The sequence below is a fragment of the Panonychus citri genome, unplaced genomic scaffold (genome assembly GCF_014898815.1).
Source record: "Panonychus citri isolate SS breed McGregor unplaced genomic scaffold, ASM1489881v1 Contig00140, whole genome shotgun sequence".
NCBI lineage: Eukaryota > Metazoa > Arthropoda > Arachnida > Trombidiformes > Tetranychidae > Panonychus > Panonychus citri.
The window spans coordinates 661555-676543 of record NW_026515545.1 but is presented as its reverse complement, the minus strand read 5'-3'; the positions used below and the strand labels follow the sequence as shown (position 1 = coordinate 676543).

General features: G+C 35.7%; 3 protein-coding genes across 3 annotated transcripts in view; all 3 read left to right on the top strand.

Annotated features, from left to right (window-relative positions):
• The first annotated feature begins 421 nt into the window (after window positions 1-421).
• LOC128394700 (uncharacterized transmembrane protein DDB_G0289901-like) lies at window positions 422-1648 on the top strand. Its single transcript, XM_053355060.1, has one exon. It carries the CDS (start codon window positions 506-508, stop codon window positions 1646-1648), a length of 1143 nt encoding a protein of 380 aa, XP_053211035.1. The 5' UTR covers window positions 422-505.
• Window positions 1611-9520, top strand: LOC128394872 (uncharacterized transmembrane protein DDB_G0289901-like). Its single transcript, XM_053355242.1, has 7 exons — window positions 1611-2802; window positions 6227-7207; window positions 7287-7568; window positions 7630-7875; window positions 8142-8636; window positions 8853-9217; window positions 9317-9520. Exons 1-7 carry the CDS (start codon window positions 1749-1751, stop codon window positions 9518-9520), a joined length of 3627 nt encoding a protein of 1208 aa, XP_053211217.1. The 5' UTR covers window positions 1611-1748.
• Window positions 9521-10496: 976 nt separating this feature from the next.
• Window positions 10497-14989, top strand: part of LOC128394687 (beta-1,4-galactosyltransferase 4-like) — a 39457-nt gene continuing 34964 nt past the window's right edge. Inside the window, exon 1 of the mRNA XM_053355043.1 lies at window positions 10497-12115. Within this exon, the coding sequence (XP_053211018.1) occupies window positions 11311-12115 (805 nt within the window). The 5' untranslated portion in view covers window positions 10497-11310. The remainder of the gene's footprint in view (window positions 12116-14989) is intronic.

Here is a 14989-nt window from a genome sequence, read left to right as displayed (position 1 = left end):
ATACAGGGCTTAACAACCAAATATCATCATATCATATATCATTTTCGACTTTGAAAGGCCACTTTTCATCAATGGCTGATGAAAAAGTCCCAAACCAGAACACAACAAAAATTTGACATCATCTCCGTTGAATCGAGGAAAAAATCTGACCTGATAAGTAGCCTAGAAAGGGCAAAGAGTCGAAAGTACGAATATTTGGTCGTTACGCCCCGTATTTCAATAAACGGTATTGATAAACTTTTTCAAATGTGAATGAGGACGAGTCATTGTAAAAATAGTCATTGATCAGAATTATCTTATTGAGACAGGCACACAAATGTTATTGAAAGGTTAATTATGTTTCCTTAGCTGCAATGGAGACTTTGAATTTAAAATATTATTTGAGCAAGTTCGACACCTAGACTTTTTCAGTATAAAAAGCGATAGATTTTAAGAGGAATTATCAGTCAACTATCTCATCTCATCTATTCAATTACATTGAAATTGAAAAGTTACAATTAACGAAATGGCTTTAAGACTAATCAACTTAAGTGTTTTACTTTTTTTACTATTCAACTATTCCTACGCCTCACAGAGTTCTAGTGTTACAGCGAATTCTGACGCAGATTCATCAAACGATCAAAATGGCTATGGTGATAGTTATGAAAATGGAATGGGAATGAAATTGGACATGGACTCTGCGATGAAGGCAATGTCAGATTCAATGGCTTCAGCAGGTTCAATGTTTGGTGGCTTCGGTTCTGAAATGGACAACAATTATGGAGGTTCTGGAAGTAGTTCATCATCATCTGCTGCCGCTTCATCAGATGCAAGCAATAACGGTAACTCAGGAGCTGGAAATGGAAATGGTGGAAGCGCTTCATCATCATCTGCTGCCGCTTCATCAGATGCAAGCAATAACGGTAACTCAGGAGCTGGAAATGGAAATGGTGGAAGCGCTTCATCAGCAGCTGCTGACGCTTCATCAGATGCAAGCAATAACGGTAACTCAGGAGCTGGAAATGGAAATGGTGGAAGCGCTTCATCAGCAGCTGCTGACGCTTCATCGAACGCTCAAAATGGCAATGGTTATGGGAATGGAATGGAAATGGAATTGGACATGAAATCTGCAGCGAAGGCAATGTCAGATTCAATGGCTTCAGCAGGTTCAATGTTTGGTGGCTTCGGTTCTGAAATGGACAACAATTATGGAGGATCTGGAAGTAGTTCATCATCATCTGCTGCCGCTTCATCAGATGCAAGCAATAACGGTAACTCAGGAGCTGGAAATGGAAATGGTGGAAGCGCTTCATCATCATCTGCTGCCGCTTCATCAGATGCAAGCAATAACGGTAACTCAGGAGCTGGAAATGGAAATGGTGGAAGCGCTTCATCATCATCTGCTGCCGCTTCATCAGATGCAAGCAATAACGGTAACTCAGGAGCTGGAAATGGAAATGGTGGAAGCGCTTCATCATCATCTGCTGCCGCTTCATCAGATGCAAGCAATAACGGTAACTCAGGAGCTGGAAATGGAAATGGTGGAAGCGCTTCATCATCATCGCTGCCGCTTCATCAGATGCAAGCAATAACGGTAACTCAGGAGCTGGAAATGGAAATGGTGAAGTTCATCATCATCTGCTGCCGCTTCATCAGATGCAAGCAATAACGGTAACTCAGGAGCTGGAAATGGAAATGGTGGAAGCGCTTCATCAGCAGCTGCTGACGCTTCATCGAACGCTCAAAATGGCAATGGTTATGGGAATGGAATGGGAATGGAATTGGACATGAACTCTGCAGCGAAAGCACTGTCAGATTCAATAGCTTCAGCAGGTTCAATGTTTGGAAGTTTCAGTTCTGTAAAAGACAAGAATTATGGAGGTTATGGCAGTCGTGCAGCATCATCTGCTGGCGCTTCAGCTGCTTCAACAGGTCATAGAAATGAAGGTAATTTAGGATCTAAAAATGGAGCTTCAGATAACGCTGCATCGTCATCAGCTGCTGCAACCAGTGCATCAAATACCAACGGTAAAGGAAATTCAGGATCTGGAAATGGAAACTCTGCATCGTCATCAGCTGCTGCAACCGGTGCATCAAATACCAACGGTAAAGGAAATTCACGATCTGGAAATGGAAACTCTGCATCGTCATCAGCTGCTGCAACCGGTGCATCAAATACCAACGGTAAAGGAAATTCAGGATCTGGAAATGGAAACTCTGCATCGTCATCAGCTGCTGCAACCAGTGCATCAAATACCAACGGTAAAGGAAATTCAGGATCTGGAAATGGAAACTCTGCATCGTCATCAGCTGCTGCAACCAGTGCATCAAATACCAACGGTAAAGGAAATTCAGGATCTGGAAATGGAAACTCTGCATCGTCATCAGCTGCTGCAACCAGTGCATCAAATACCAACGGTAAAGGAAATTCAGGATCTGGAAATGGAAACTCTGCATCGTCATCAGCTGCTGCAACCAGTGCATCAAATACCAACGGTAAAGGAAATTCAGGATCTGAAATGGAAACTCTGCATCGTCATCAGCTGCTGCAACCAGTGCATCAAATACCAACGGTAAAGGAAATTCAGGATCTGGAAATGGAAACTCTGCATCGTCATCAGCTGCTGCAACCAGTGCATCAAATACCAACGGTAAAGGAAATTCAGGATCTGGAAATGGAAACTCTGCATCGTCATCAGCTGCTGCAACCAGTGCATCAAATACCAACGGTAAAGGAAATTCAGGATCTGGAAATGGAAACTCTGCATCGTCATCAGCTGCTGCAACTGCTACGTCAAAGCGTAAGAATAATGGTAATTCAGGACCTTTAAACGGAGTTACAATCAAGATGCCCGCCGCACCTATGTCAGCAGCTTCAATGTTGTCATAAATTTCTGTAGGCTCGCAAAGAGGACATTGAAATTGAAGTAATACAAGTTCTTTAGCATCAACTGCAGCGTCATCTAGCAAAAATGTTAACTCCTCAAATCAATTCGTCTGTAACACTCACTTTATGATTTAATATTAAAAATAGCCTATGCAACTATCTTCGAAAATTATTCACTCTTCAGTATAGCTTCTAATATTTGAGCACCTTCCATTTATTTGTACCTTGATAAAATCGCAGCTATAGCCCCTCCAGAGGAGGATTGTTGATCATCTTCGGCTCATGCATTCTCGGCTGCTCATGCTGCTTACAAGTCAGAAAATGAGGTCCCTGTCTCCCCGAACACTGTGGGTTCCACCTACACCTAGTGTCGTGAGTTTGTTTGCTAAATATACTGTTGTTGGTGTTGTTTTAATCTCAAATATTTTGAAAATTTTAAAGAAAATCAGACATCGGTGATTAACTTTTCACATTCTGCTGATTGGGGTGAATATTGATACAAATTGAATAAGAAATTCATATTATCGCTGAAAGATTTTTCTTTTAAATTCTTTTATTAATAAACAATAAAGCAAAAAGATAATAATTTGTTTGTGTACAAGATTTTAGATATACAGAGACCCTGAAAATTCAATTAAATTGAATTATTTTTGAAATTTTATTAATTATTCAAACTGATTAAAAAAGAAAAAAAGGCACCATTACACCAATAAACTAACCTACTTTATTCTTCTAAAGATTACCTTTTCTGTGTAAACCTATTGATTTACATTGATTTTAATCTAACCAAATTTAGGCCACGCAAAAGTGTTTCTTCTTGTCCGATCTTTAAGTTTAGATATTCAAGTGCTGTAATAAATAACTGATACATTATTTGCTTAGTAATTGGATTCATTTGTAAAAGTAGACTAAATCAGCACGAGATAGAGGGAGTTACTCGAACTTTTCTTGATAATAAACTTCATTCAACAGAGCAAGTCTTTCATGGAGATGAAAGAGTAATGTTTGAAACATTTTCTCAATGTGCACAATGAAAATCATCAACAATCGTACTCTTGGCAAAAATTTGTCTTTATCTTTTGAAGTCTTGCTAGTTTATTAACTGTTAATTGTTTCGAATTATTTCCGATCATATAAGAACCTTCCATTGCTAATGGCACCCTAATTCACTATCAACTGACTATTCCTTTAATCTGAAACTTTAATTAACCTTTCAACTACAGCGAAATATTTGTACAGCAATTGAACGTTCATTATAATGCCGATTATAAGTTCATTCCTAAACTTATTCAATTGGTTTCTTTACTGCTCCAATTATGAACTCTTGTTACTTCGGGAATTTCTGCCAACAGAATATGGAAAAGCATAGTGTAAAATACTCAATATAAAAATAAAATAAACAACAATATCTGGTATCCAATTGGAATTAGACATTTGACCACCTTTATTATGGTGGTAAATAACGAGAGAGAAATAATCATGAAAATTACCTTCTCCCAATACAGAGATAATTGTATTATTCACCTAATGTGCATTCATATACATGAATATAAATATTTACCAATTGTTCCTTATTAAAAGTTAGATGATACAAGAAAATTGTTATGAAAATAATTCATTCGATTCATTCGTAAATTAGACAAGATTTCACTCAATTCCTAAACTTTTGTCACGCATGGTATTAATTGATTGCTGTAAGTAAACTTGAGACTTATCTAATTATAAATATTTTTATATCGAAGTGGTCTAGTTTTTCTGAGGTGATTGTCCATTCTATTTATCTTGCTTTTCTATTGATTGCGAAACTGAGAAAAAATGTGATTACTAAATAAAAAAATAGAGAAGGACAATGAAGTGAAAATTGTTGTTTCTTGAGATGAAAATCAAATGAATATCGATAGAAATTGTTTCGAATTATTTCCGCTCTTTTACAACACCGATTGAGAAGAGCTTGTTTTCTGATGTTTGGCATAAAATTGCTATTAATGAAATAATTATCTTATGATTATCTTTAAATGAACAAGTTTACACGTGTATTTTGAACTATTAATACATTCGTGGGATTTGAAGAGTGAGCATCTTTGGGAAATGTGGAAAGAATCATAGGGAGATGAGTGAACGAAATTAATAAAATTATTAATATTTTAGAAAGGTACTAGTATTTTCGGCTACGCTTTTGACTAAGCATGGCTTAGAATTTTCTTTAGTACAGGCGTTGCAACAAAACATTTCCGCTTTGAGAGGTGACCTTTCGAAAACTATGCATTCAATTTTCGATCTAATCACGTGGTGGGTAAATGTATATTTATTATTCCGTTTGAATAATTTTCGTTTACTATGCAACTACGATAACTTTTTGTGTTTTCATCCACATTTTCAGTGATTCATTTTGCACGATTTAGACGTCCATCTTTTATGGTCAAGACAAGTCGATAATAATGAAGAAGATCAAAATGAAATTCAAATATGATCTAATCAAACAATTAATTTCGACCTTGTTTATGTTACTATTAATAGCACAATCAAATATTGTAACATGAATTTAATCTTGTTTCACCAATACAAATATCAATAACTTTCTAACCTAATCTTAGAAAATAATATTTTTCGGTCATTAAAACCAATAGAATGATCATTGTAGAAGATCAAATGACTCGAGAATATTTATTCAGATGCCTTTGGAATATATTGGGAAGGTTACTCGCTTGTTAACCACGTTTCCAACTGATTCCGTTTCCTTTTCCAAATGTGAAAGTGTACGAATGATCCTAAAAATATTTATTCAGAAGCCTTTGGAATATATTGAAAAGGCACTTTTCATGTTAACCACGTTTCCAAATGGAACTGATTAATCAAACTAATTAACTGGAATATACAGGGCTTAACAACCAAATATCATCATATCATATATCATTTTCGACTTTGAAAGGCCACTTTTCATCAATGGCTGATGAAAAAGTCCCAAACCAGAACACAACAAAAATTTGACATCATCTCCGTTGAATCGAGGAAAAAATCTGACCTGATAAGTAGCCTAGAAAGGGCAAAGAGTCGAAAGTACGAATATTTGGTCGTTACGCCCCGTATTTCAATAAACGGTATTGATAAACTTTTTCAAATGTGAATGAGGACGAGTCATTGTAAAAATAGTCATTGATCAGAATTATCTTATTGAGACAGGCACACAAATGTTATTGAAAGGTTAATTATGTTTCCTTAGCTGCAATGGAGACTTTGAATTTAAAATATTATTTGAGCAAGTTCGACACCTAGACTTTTTCAGTATAAAAAGCGATAGATTTTAAGAGGAATTATCAGTCAACTATCTCATCTCATCTATTCAATTACATTGAAATTGAAAAGTTACAATTAACGAAATGGCTTTAAGACTAATCAACTTAAGTGTTTTACTTTTTTTACTATTCAACTATTCCTACGCCTCACAGAGTTCTAGTGTTACAGCGAATTCTGACGCAGATTCATCAAACGATCAAAATGGCTATGGTGATAGTTATGAAAATGGAATGGGAATGAAATTGGACATGGACTCTGCGATGAAGGCAATGTCAGATTCAATGGCTTCAGCAGGTTCAATGTTTGGTGGCTTCGGTTCTGAAATGGACAACAATTATGGAGGTTCTGGAAGTAGTTCATCATCATCTGCTGCCGCTTCATCAGATGCAAGCAATAACGGTAACTCAGGAGCTGGAAATGGAAATGGTGGAAGCGCTTCATCATCATCTGCTGCCGCTTCATCAGATGCAAGCAATAACGGTAACTCAGGAGCTGGAAATGGAAATGGTGGAAGCGCTTCATCATCATCTGCTGCCGCTTCATCAGATGCAAGCAATAACGGTAACTCAGGAGCTGGAAATGGAAATGGTGGAAGCCTTCATCATCATCTGCTGCCGCTTCATCAGATGCAAGCAATAACGGTAACTCAGGAGCTGGAAATGGAAATGGTGGAAGCTTCATCAGCTGCTGACGCTTCATCGAACGCTCAAAATGGCAATGGTTATGGGAATGGAATGGAAATGGAATTGGACATGAAATCTGCAGCGAAGGCAATGTCAGATTCAATGGCTTCAGCAGGTTCAATGTTTGGTGGCTTCGGTTCTGAAATGGACAACAATTATGGAGGTTCTGGAAGTAGTTCATCATCATCTGCTGCCGCTTCATCAGATGCAAGCAATAACGGTAACTCAGGAGCTGGAAATGGAAATGGTGGAAGCGCTTCATCATCATCTGCTGCCGCTTCATCAGATGCAAGCAATAACGGTAACTCAGGAGCTGGAAATGGAAATGGTGGAAGCGCTTCATCATCATCTGCTGCCATCAGATGCAAGCAATAACGGTAACTCAGGAGCTGGAAATGGAAATGGTGGAAGCGCTTCATCATCATCTGCTGCCGCTTCATCAGATGCAAGCAATAACGGTAACTCAGGAGCTGGAAATGGAAATGGTGGAAGCGCTTCATCAGCAGCTGCTGACGCTTCATCGAACGCTCAAAATGGCAATGGTTATGGGAATGGAATGGGAATGGAATTGGACATGAAATCTGCAGCGAAGGCAATGTCAGATTCAATGGCTTCAGCAGGTTCAATGTTTGGTGGCTTCGGTTCTGAAATGGACAACAATTATGGAGGATCTGGAAGTAGTTCATCATCATCTGCTGCCGCTTCATCAGATGCAAGCAATAACGGTAACTCAGGAGCTGGAAATGGAAATGGTGGAAGCATCATCATCTGCTGCCGCTTCATCAGATGCAAGCAATAACGGTAACTCAGGAGCTGGAAATGGAAATGGTGGAAGCGCTTCATCATCTGCTGCCGCTTCATCAGATGCAAGCAATAACGGTAACTCAGGAGCTGGAAATGGAAATGGTAGCGCTTCATCATCATCGCTGCCGCTTCATCAGATGCAAGCAATAACGGTAACTCAGAGCTGGAAATGGAATGGTGGAAGCGTCATCATCATCGCTGCCGCTTCATCAGATGCAAGCAATAACGGTAACTCAGGAGCTGGAAATGGAAATGGTGGAAGGCTTCATCATCATCTGCTGCCGCTTCATCAGATGCAAGCAATAACGGTAACTCAGGAGCTGGAAATGGAAATGGTGGAGCATCATCATCATCTGCCGCTTCATCAGATGCAAGTAACGGTAACTCAGGAGCTGGAAATGGTGTGGAAGCGCTTCATCAGCAGCTGCTGACGCTTCATCGAACGCTCAAAATGGCAATGGTTATGGGAATGGAATGGGAATGGAATTGACATGAAATCTGCAGCGAAGGCAATGTCAGATTCAATAGCTTCAGCAGGTTCAATGTTTGTGGCTTCGGTTCTGAAATGGACAACAATTATGGAGGATCTGGAAGTAGTTCATCATCATCTGCTGCCGCTTCATCAGATGCAAGCAATAACGGTAACTCAGGAGCTGGAAATGGAAATGGTGGAAGCGCTTCATCATCATCTGCTGCCGCTTCATCAGATGCAAGCAATAACGGTAACTCAGGAGCTGGAAATGGAAATGGTGGAAGCGCTTCATCATCATCTGCTGCCGCTTCATCAGATGCAAGCAATAACGGTAACTCAGGAGCTGGAAATGGAAATGGTGGAAGCGCTTCATCATCATCTGCTGCCGCTTCATCAGATGCAAGCAATAACGGTAACTCAGGAGCTGGAAATGGAAATGGTGGAAGCGCTTCATCAGCAGCTGCTGACGCTTCATCGAACGCTCAAAATGGCAATGGTTATGGGAATGGAATGGAATGGAATTGGACATGAAATCTGCAGCGAAGGCAATGTCAGATTCAATGGCTTCAGCAGGTTCAATGTTTGGTGGCTTCGGTTCTGAAATGGACAACAATTATGGAGGTTCTGGAAGTAGTTCATCATCATCGCTGCCGCTTCATCAGATGCAAGCAACGGTAACTCAGGAGCTGGAAATGAAATGGTGGAAGGTCATCATCTGCTGCCGCTTCATCAGATGCAAGCAATAACGGTAACTCAGGAGATGGAAATGGAAATGGTGGAAGCGCTTCATCATCATCTGCTGCCGCTTCATCAGATGCAAGCAATAACGGTAACTCAGGAGCTGGAAATGGAAATGGTGGAAGCGCTTCATCATCAGCTGCTGCCGCTTCATCAAACGCTCAAAATGGCAATGGTTATGGGAATGGAATGGGAATGGAATTGGACATGAACTCTGCAGCGAAAGCACTGTCAGATTCAATAGCTTCAGCAGGTTCAATGTTTGGAAGTTTCAGTTCTGTAAAAGACAACAATTATGGAGGTTATGGTGTCGCAGCATCATCTGCTGGCGCTCAGCTGCTCAACAGTCATGAAATGAAGGCATTTAGGATCTAAAATGGAGCTTCAGGATAACGCTGCATCGTCATCAGCTGCAACCAGTGCATCAAATACCAACGGTAAAGGAAATTCAGGATCTGAAATGGAAACTCTGCATCGTCATCAGCTGCTGCAACCAGTGCATCAAATACCAACGGTAAAGGAAATTCAGGATCTGGAAATGGAAACTCTGCATCGTCATCAGCTGCTGCAACCAGTGCATCAAATACCAACGGTAAAGGAAATTCAGGATCTGGAAATGAAACTCTGCATCGTCATCAGCTGCAACTGCACGTCAAAGCGTAAGAATAATGGTAATTCAGGACCTTAAACGGAGTTACAATCAAGATGCCCGCCGCACCTATGTCAGCAGCTTCAATGTTGTCATAAATTTCTGTAGGCTCGCAAAGAGGACATTGAAATTGAAGTAATACAAGTTCTTTAGCATCAACTGCAGCGTCATCTAGCAAAATGTTAACTCCTCAAATCAATTCGTCTGTAACACTCACTTTATGATTTAATAAAAATAGCCTATGCAACTATCTTCGAAAATTATTCACTTCAGTATAGCTTCTAATATTTGAGCACCTTCCATTTATTTGTACCTTGATAAAATCGCAGCTATAGCCTCCAGAGGAGGATTGATCATCTTCGGCTCATGCATTCTCGGCTGCTCATGCTGCTTACAAGTCAGAAAATGAGGTCCCTGTCTCCCGAACACTGTGGGTTCCACCCACCTAGTGTCGTGAGTTTGTTTGCTAAATATACTGTTGGTGTTGTTTTTAATCTCAAATATTTTGAAAATTTTAAAGAAAATCAGACATCGGTGATTAACTTTTCACATTCTGCTGATTGGGGTGAATATTGATACAAATTGAATAAGAAATTCATATTATCGCTGAAAGATTTTTCTTTTAAATTCTTTTATTAATAAACAATAAAGCAAAAAGATAATAATTTGTTTGTGTACAAGATTTTAGATATACAGAGACCCTGAAAATTCAATTAAATTGAATTATTTTTGAAATTTTATTAATTATTCAAACTGATTAAAAAAGAAAAAAAGGCACCATTACACCAATAAACTAACCTACTTTATTCTTCTAAAGATTACCTTTTCTGTGTAAACCTATTGATTTACATTGATTTTAATCTAACCAAATTTAGGCCACGCAAAGTGTTTCTTCTTGTCCGATCTTTAAGTTTAGATATTCAAGTGCTGTAATAAATAACTGATACATTATTTGCTTAGTAATTGGATTCATTTGTAAAAGTAGACTAAATCAGCACGAGATAGAGGGAGTTACTCGAACTTTTCTTGATAATAAACTTCATTCAACAGAGCAAGTCTTTCATGGAGATGAAAGAGTAATGTTTGAAACATTTTCTCAATGTGCACAATGAAAATCATCAACAATCGTACTCTTGGCAAAAATTTGTCTTTATCTTTTGAAGTCTTGCTAGTTTATTAACTGTTAATTGTGATAAATTTGGAAAATTTATCCAATAGTTAAAGAGAAATTGAGGAAAGACGGGCTTTACTCTTGAAATACACAAATTATTGGTAATCTGCTTGTGAATAAAGGTTACATCAAATTTTTTTGTTACATTTGGCATTTTAATATACGTTTTTTAACTATCGCTAATTTGTATCTAAAGTGTGTGATGTTTAACATATCATCTTATCATACACTCAAATGATAAACTAATTGTCACAACCCCGCCATTGGATGAATCTTGATTGATACACTTTCAAGGAAAACTTTGCAAGTTAAAACAAGTCGTAACGATGACATTTATTTCAACTTCCAATTTACTTCTCCAATGTTAACTCATCCCACTTATTGAATCGATCCAATCTACATAAACTTTTGTTTTGATGAACTTTTCATCTCATGATGAATTTTAGATTAGTAGATGGTTAATTTGACTGTTCACCATTCAAACAAAAGGTAATGTAGATGAGATGTCGACTTTTTTCAAATATTATGAACAATTTTATTCGAATCTAAGCTATAATTCTGATCATCTTGATATTGGTCGTCGTAACCGTTTAAAACTAATATTTTCTTGTGATAATTATTGTAAACATCAGAATGATTTCATCGTCAAACCGCCAATTCCATCTAATACCAATTCCAGTTCCACCGGTGAAACCTTTACTCCGTCGAACCATCAAAAGGTTCTTACGTCTTTTACCTTCCATTTTATTACTGTTATTTGTTTTCTCGTTAATTTTTGTCACTCTAATGCAAATCGCTGTAATCCATGCTAATCGTCGATTCACAATCAATAAAGTTTCCACATTTTCATCATCATCATTATCTAGTTCAACTTCATCGTCCCTCTCAGTGTCTCCAACAATTAGACCACTAAGACAAGTTAACCAAATTCAAACAACCGGAAATACTAATAATGTGCTACCTTCATCATCTAATGGACAGCATTCAGTTTCTTCTAATGTTAATGAAAATATTGTCAATGATAAAGTGTCCAATTCAACAATGTTGTTATCTGCATCTATTTCTCATCCAACCTCATCTTCAGTAACCAAAGATCCCAAAAACCCTCAATTACTAAGTATTGAGGGTTTACTAGATAAAAAAACAGCATCTCGAGACCAATCCAATTCAAATTATTTCCAAAATTTGATAAATAGCCAACTAGTTAAAAAGATAATCAATAGTATTATGTTAGACCATAAATTTGGATTATCATCTGTAAATAGTTCCAATATTTCATCAGAAAAATCCTTCCATTCATCATCTTCAGCCTTGTCAACTGTGCCCAACTCATCATCTCTTTTATCAACAACCAACACATCACTTGGGAATCCGAATGGGTCATCCTCTGGTCAGTCAGGATTGAAACACTCTTGCCCTGAAGTACTTGAGCAATTGGGTAATTATATAAAATCGTAATCATTTGTTAATCTTTTTCCTAGTCAATTACCTCTTGATTCTGTTGATTATTTACAATTTTAAATGCGTAAACAAAATTTTCTTTCATTGCAATTTAACTTTTACGGGCAATCAGCCAAACCGAGTAACAATTTACTTCATGGTTTCATTAACTGAATGATAATAATTCAAAACTTATATAATGAAGTTTATAATCAACTTGGATAATTATTTTGGCAGGCGAATCAAATTTTCCAATGATTAATTTTTACTGAAAGACTTACCCACTCATTATGATTAATTAACTCAGTTGATTTACTTTCCATTTCTTTCATTTCCGGTATTTATTAGGAATATGTAATCAGCTAATTTACAGATACTGATTCAATTGATTGATGGTTTGTTAACAAGTTTAACTTTTCTTTATCAAAACATTTCAACCAATCAAATTGTTGACTTTTGATTAGATTATGAGAAATTTTTGACTCTAATCACCAAGAATAGTTTTAATTGTCCCATCTTAAATTGATTAAATTAACCTACCAAAGGTCAGTGTCTACAGATTAGAATGACTTGAGGATAATTAAACTGATTGTTATCAATCAAGGATCAAATGTTGTTGTTTAATCTGATTGAGACTCGAGTTAAAGATTTGACTGTTTCCCTTTATATTTTCAATAATTAAATATGATCAGTTAGTGTTGATTGATTTGTGATAGTTTTTTATGTGTTTTAATGACAATTTAATTGTTAACCGTTTAACAATAATCCTCTGATGATTAAGATAAATTGTTTCGAGTTGAGTTTCTGCCTATTGGTTTATTTTATTTGTTTATGTTTCCAATCAAAGTAATGATTAATATCTTATATTATATCAAATGTTAATTGTAACTACAAATAACATTTACTTTCATGGGCGTTTAATTGTACAATTTACTGTTGTTTGATTAATTGTTTCGTCTCCTTTTCTATTACAATTAAAATTAACTACAATCACCATATACATATGTAATTTGATTATTTCTCACTAGTAAAATTGTTCCGTTTTAAGTCACTTGCGAAACTTTTTCTTGATTCATTTTCATTGTTGATAATTAAGATATGACGATTATTGAAAAGTTCAATTGTTATCATTAAATTTAATTTCATACATTAATCATTTCAGTGATGAGAGAGAAGAAGAAAAAATCATGATGGAAAAAGTTCAGATGTTAGAAAAAAAACTGAGAACATGAAAGGGAAAAAGAAACATTGACACCAACCATTTTCAATAAGAACTTTTGGAAAATTAAATTTCTTGATAAAAGTTCATTTCATTGCCATGGTCATGATGGTGAATCCCATGAGTGAATTGATGAACACTTCCTTTTTCATTTGTATTTCACGCGAGAGAAAAAAAAGAGAGAAAGAGACAATGATGGAACCTCATTCAAAAGGAACTGAGTATAAAAAGGAAAAGGAAGGAAGAAGATGAAGTAAATAGCAAAGAGCAATGGAAGAAAAAATAACAGAGATGAAGATGAGGATGAGGATGAGGATGAGGATGGAGATGAACATAAAGTGATGAGGGAAAAAAACGTACAAATGAAATGTGAGGCAAAAGATGAAGCATTTGCTTGTCATTGGGATGGAAACGTTTCATCATGATTTTTATTACAATTGACAATAAATCTGATTCCATAAGTAATTAAATGTTACAAAAGTTTATCCATTTATCTTGATTGTATATCGCTAATTGTTGTAATGTTAAAATTAACCGGCAATATAACAATAGTCTGAATTGATGATTGTGTGTGAAAAATTAAATTGTTTCAATTAACTGATTTTTACAACTTTTTCTCCGCCAAAATCGGAAAGTTTGATTAAAATCACAATTAATTAATGTCTCTACATGTATTATAACCATCTATTCATTAATGAAATACAATTAAATTGTTAATCACCATCAATTATTTGTTATATTCAATTACTGATGAATGATTTTAATGTGATATTTATCATGATTACTAAATAATTGAGTTTAATTAATCAATTTAAAAGATTTATGATAATTAACAAAATTTGAGATAATCAACTAACCAAATGTTTCATTTGCATTAAATTGTTCAATTAATTATCTCTCTCTTTTTGTCTTAATCACTTGTAAATTGTTATCGTGATAATTGTCTGTAATTAAATCTTGCCTCTTCCAATTAGCTCAATATGAATTATATCACAATCTTCATCTTCCCATTGCAAGTGATGAAAAACTTTTCCTCCTCATCTTTAATCACAATTAACGACAATTATAATTTGACAATACACATTACGAAATATATTAATACCATATATTTACATATATTCAATGATAATTTATATTATCATACTGATCTATTTAATTGAATCTACTGATTGTTTCGTGATAATCAATAGTTAATCATAATAAAAGTCTACCAATAGTTTCACCCAATTTTAATCCAATCATTTTTTTTTGCTGACATCTTTGCCCTAATAATAATATCAACTTTACCTTCCTGGAATCATTTTCAGTCACTTAGATTATCAGTTAATTTAGTTTATCATGATAATTGTAATTGTGTGTGAAAAATTAAATTGTTTCAATTAACTGATTTTTACAACTTTTTCTCCGCCAAAATCGGAAAGTTTGATTAAAATCACAATTAATTAATGTCTCTACATGTATTATAACCATCTATTCATTAATGAAATACAATTAAATTGTTAATCACCATCAATTATTTGTTATATTCAATTACTGATGAGTGATTTTAATGTGATATTTATCATGATTACTAAATAATTGAGTTTAATTAATCAATTTAAAAGATTTATGATAATTAACAAAATTTGAGATAATCAACTAACCAAAATGTTT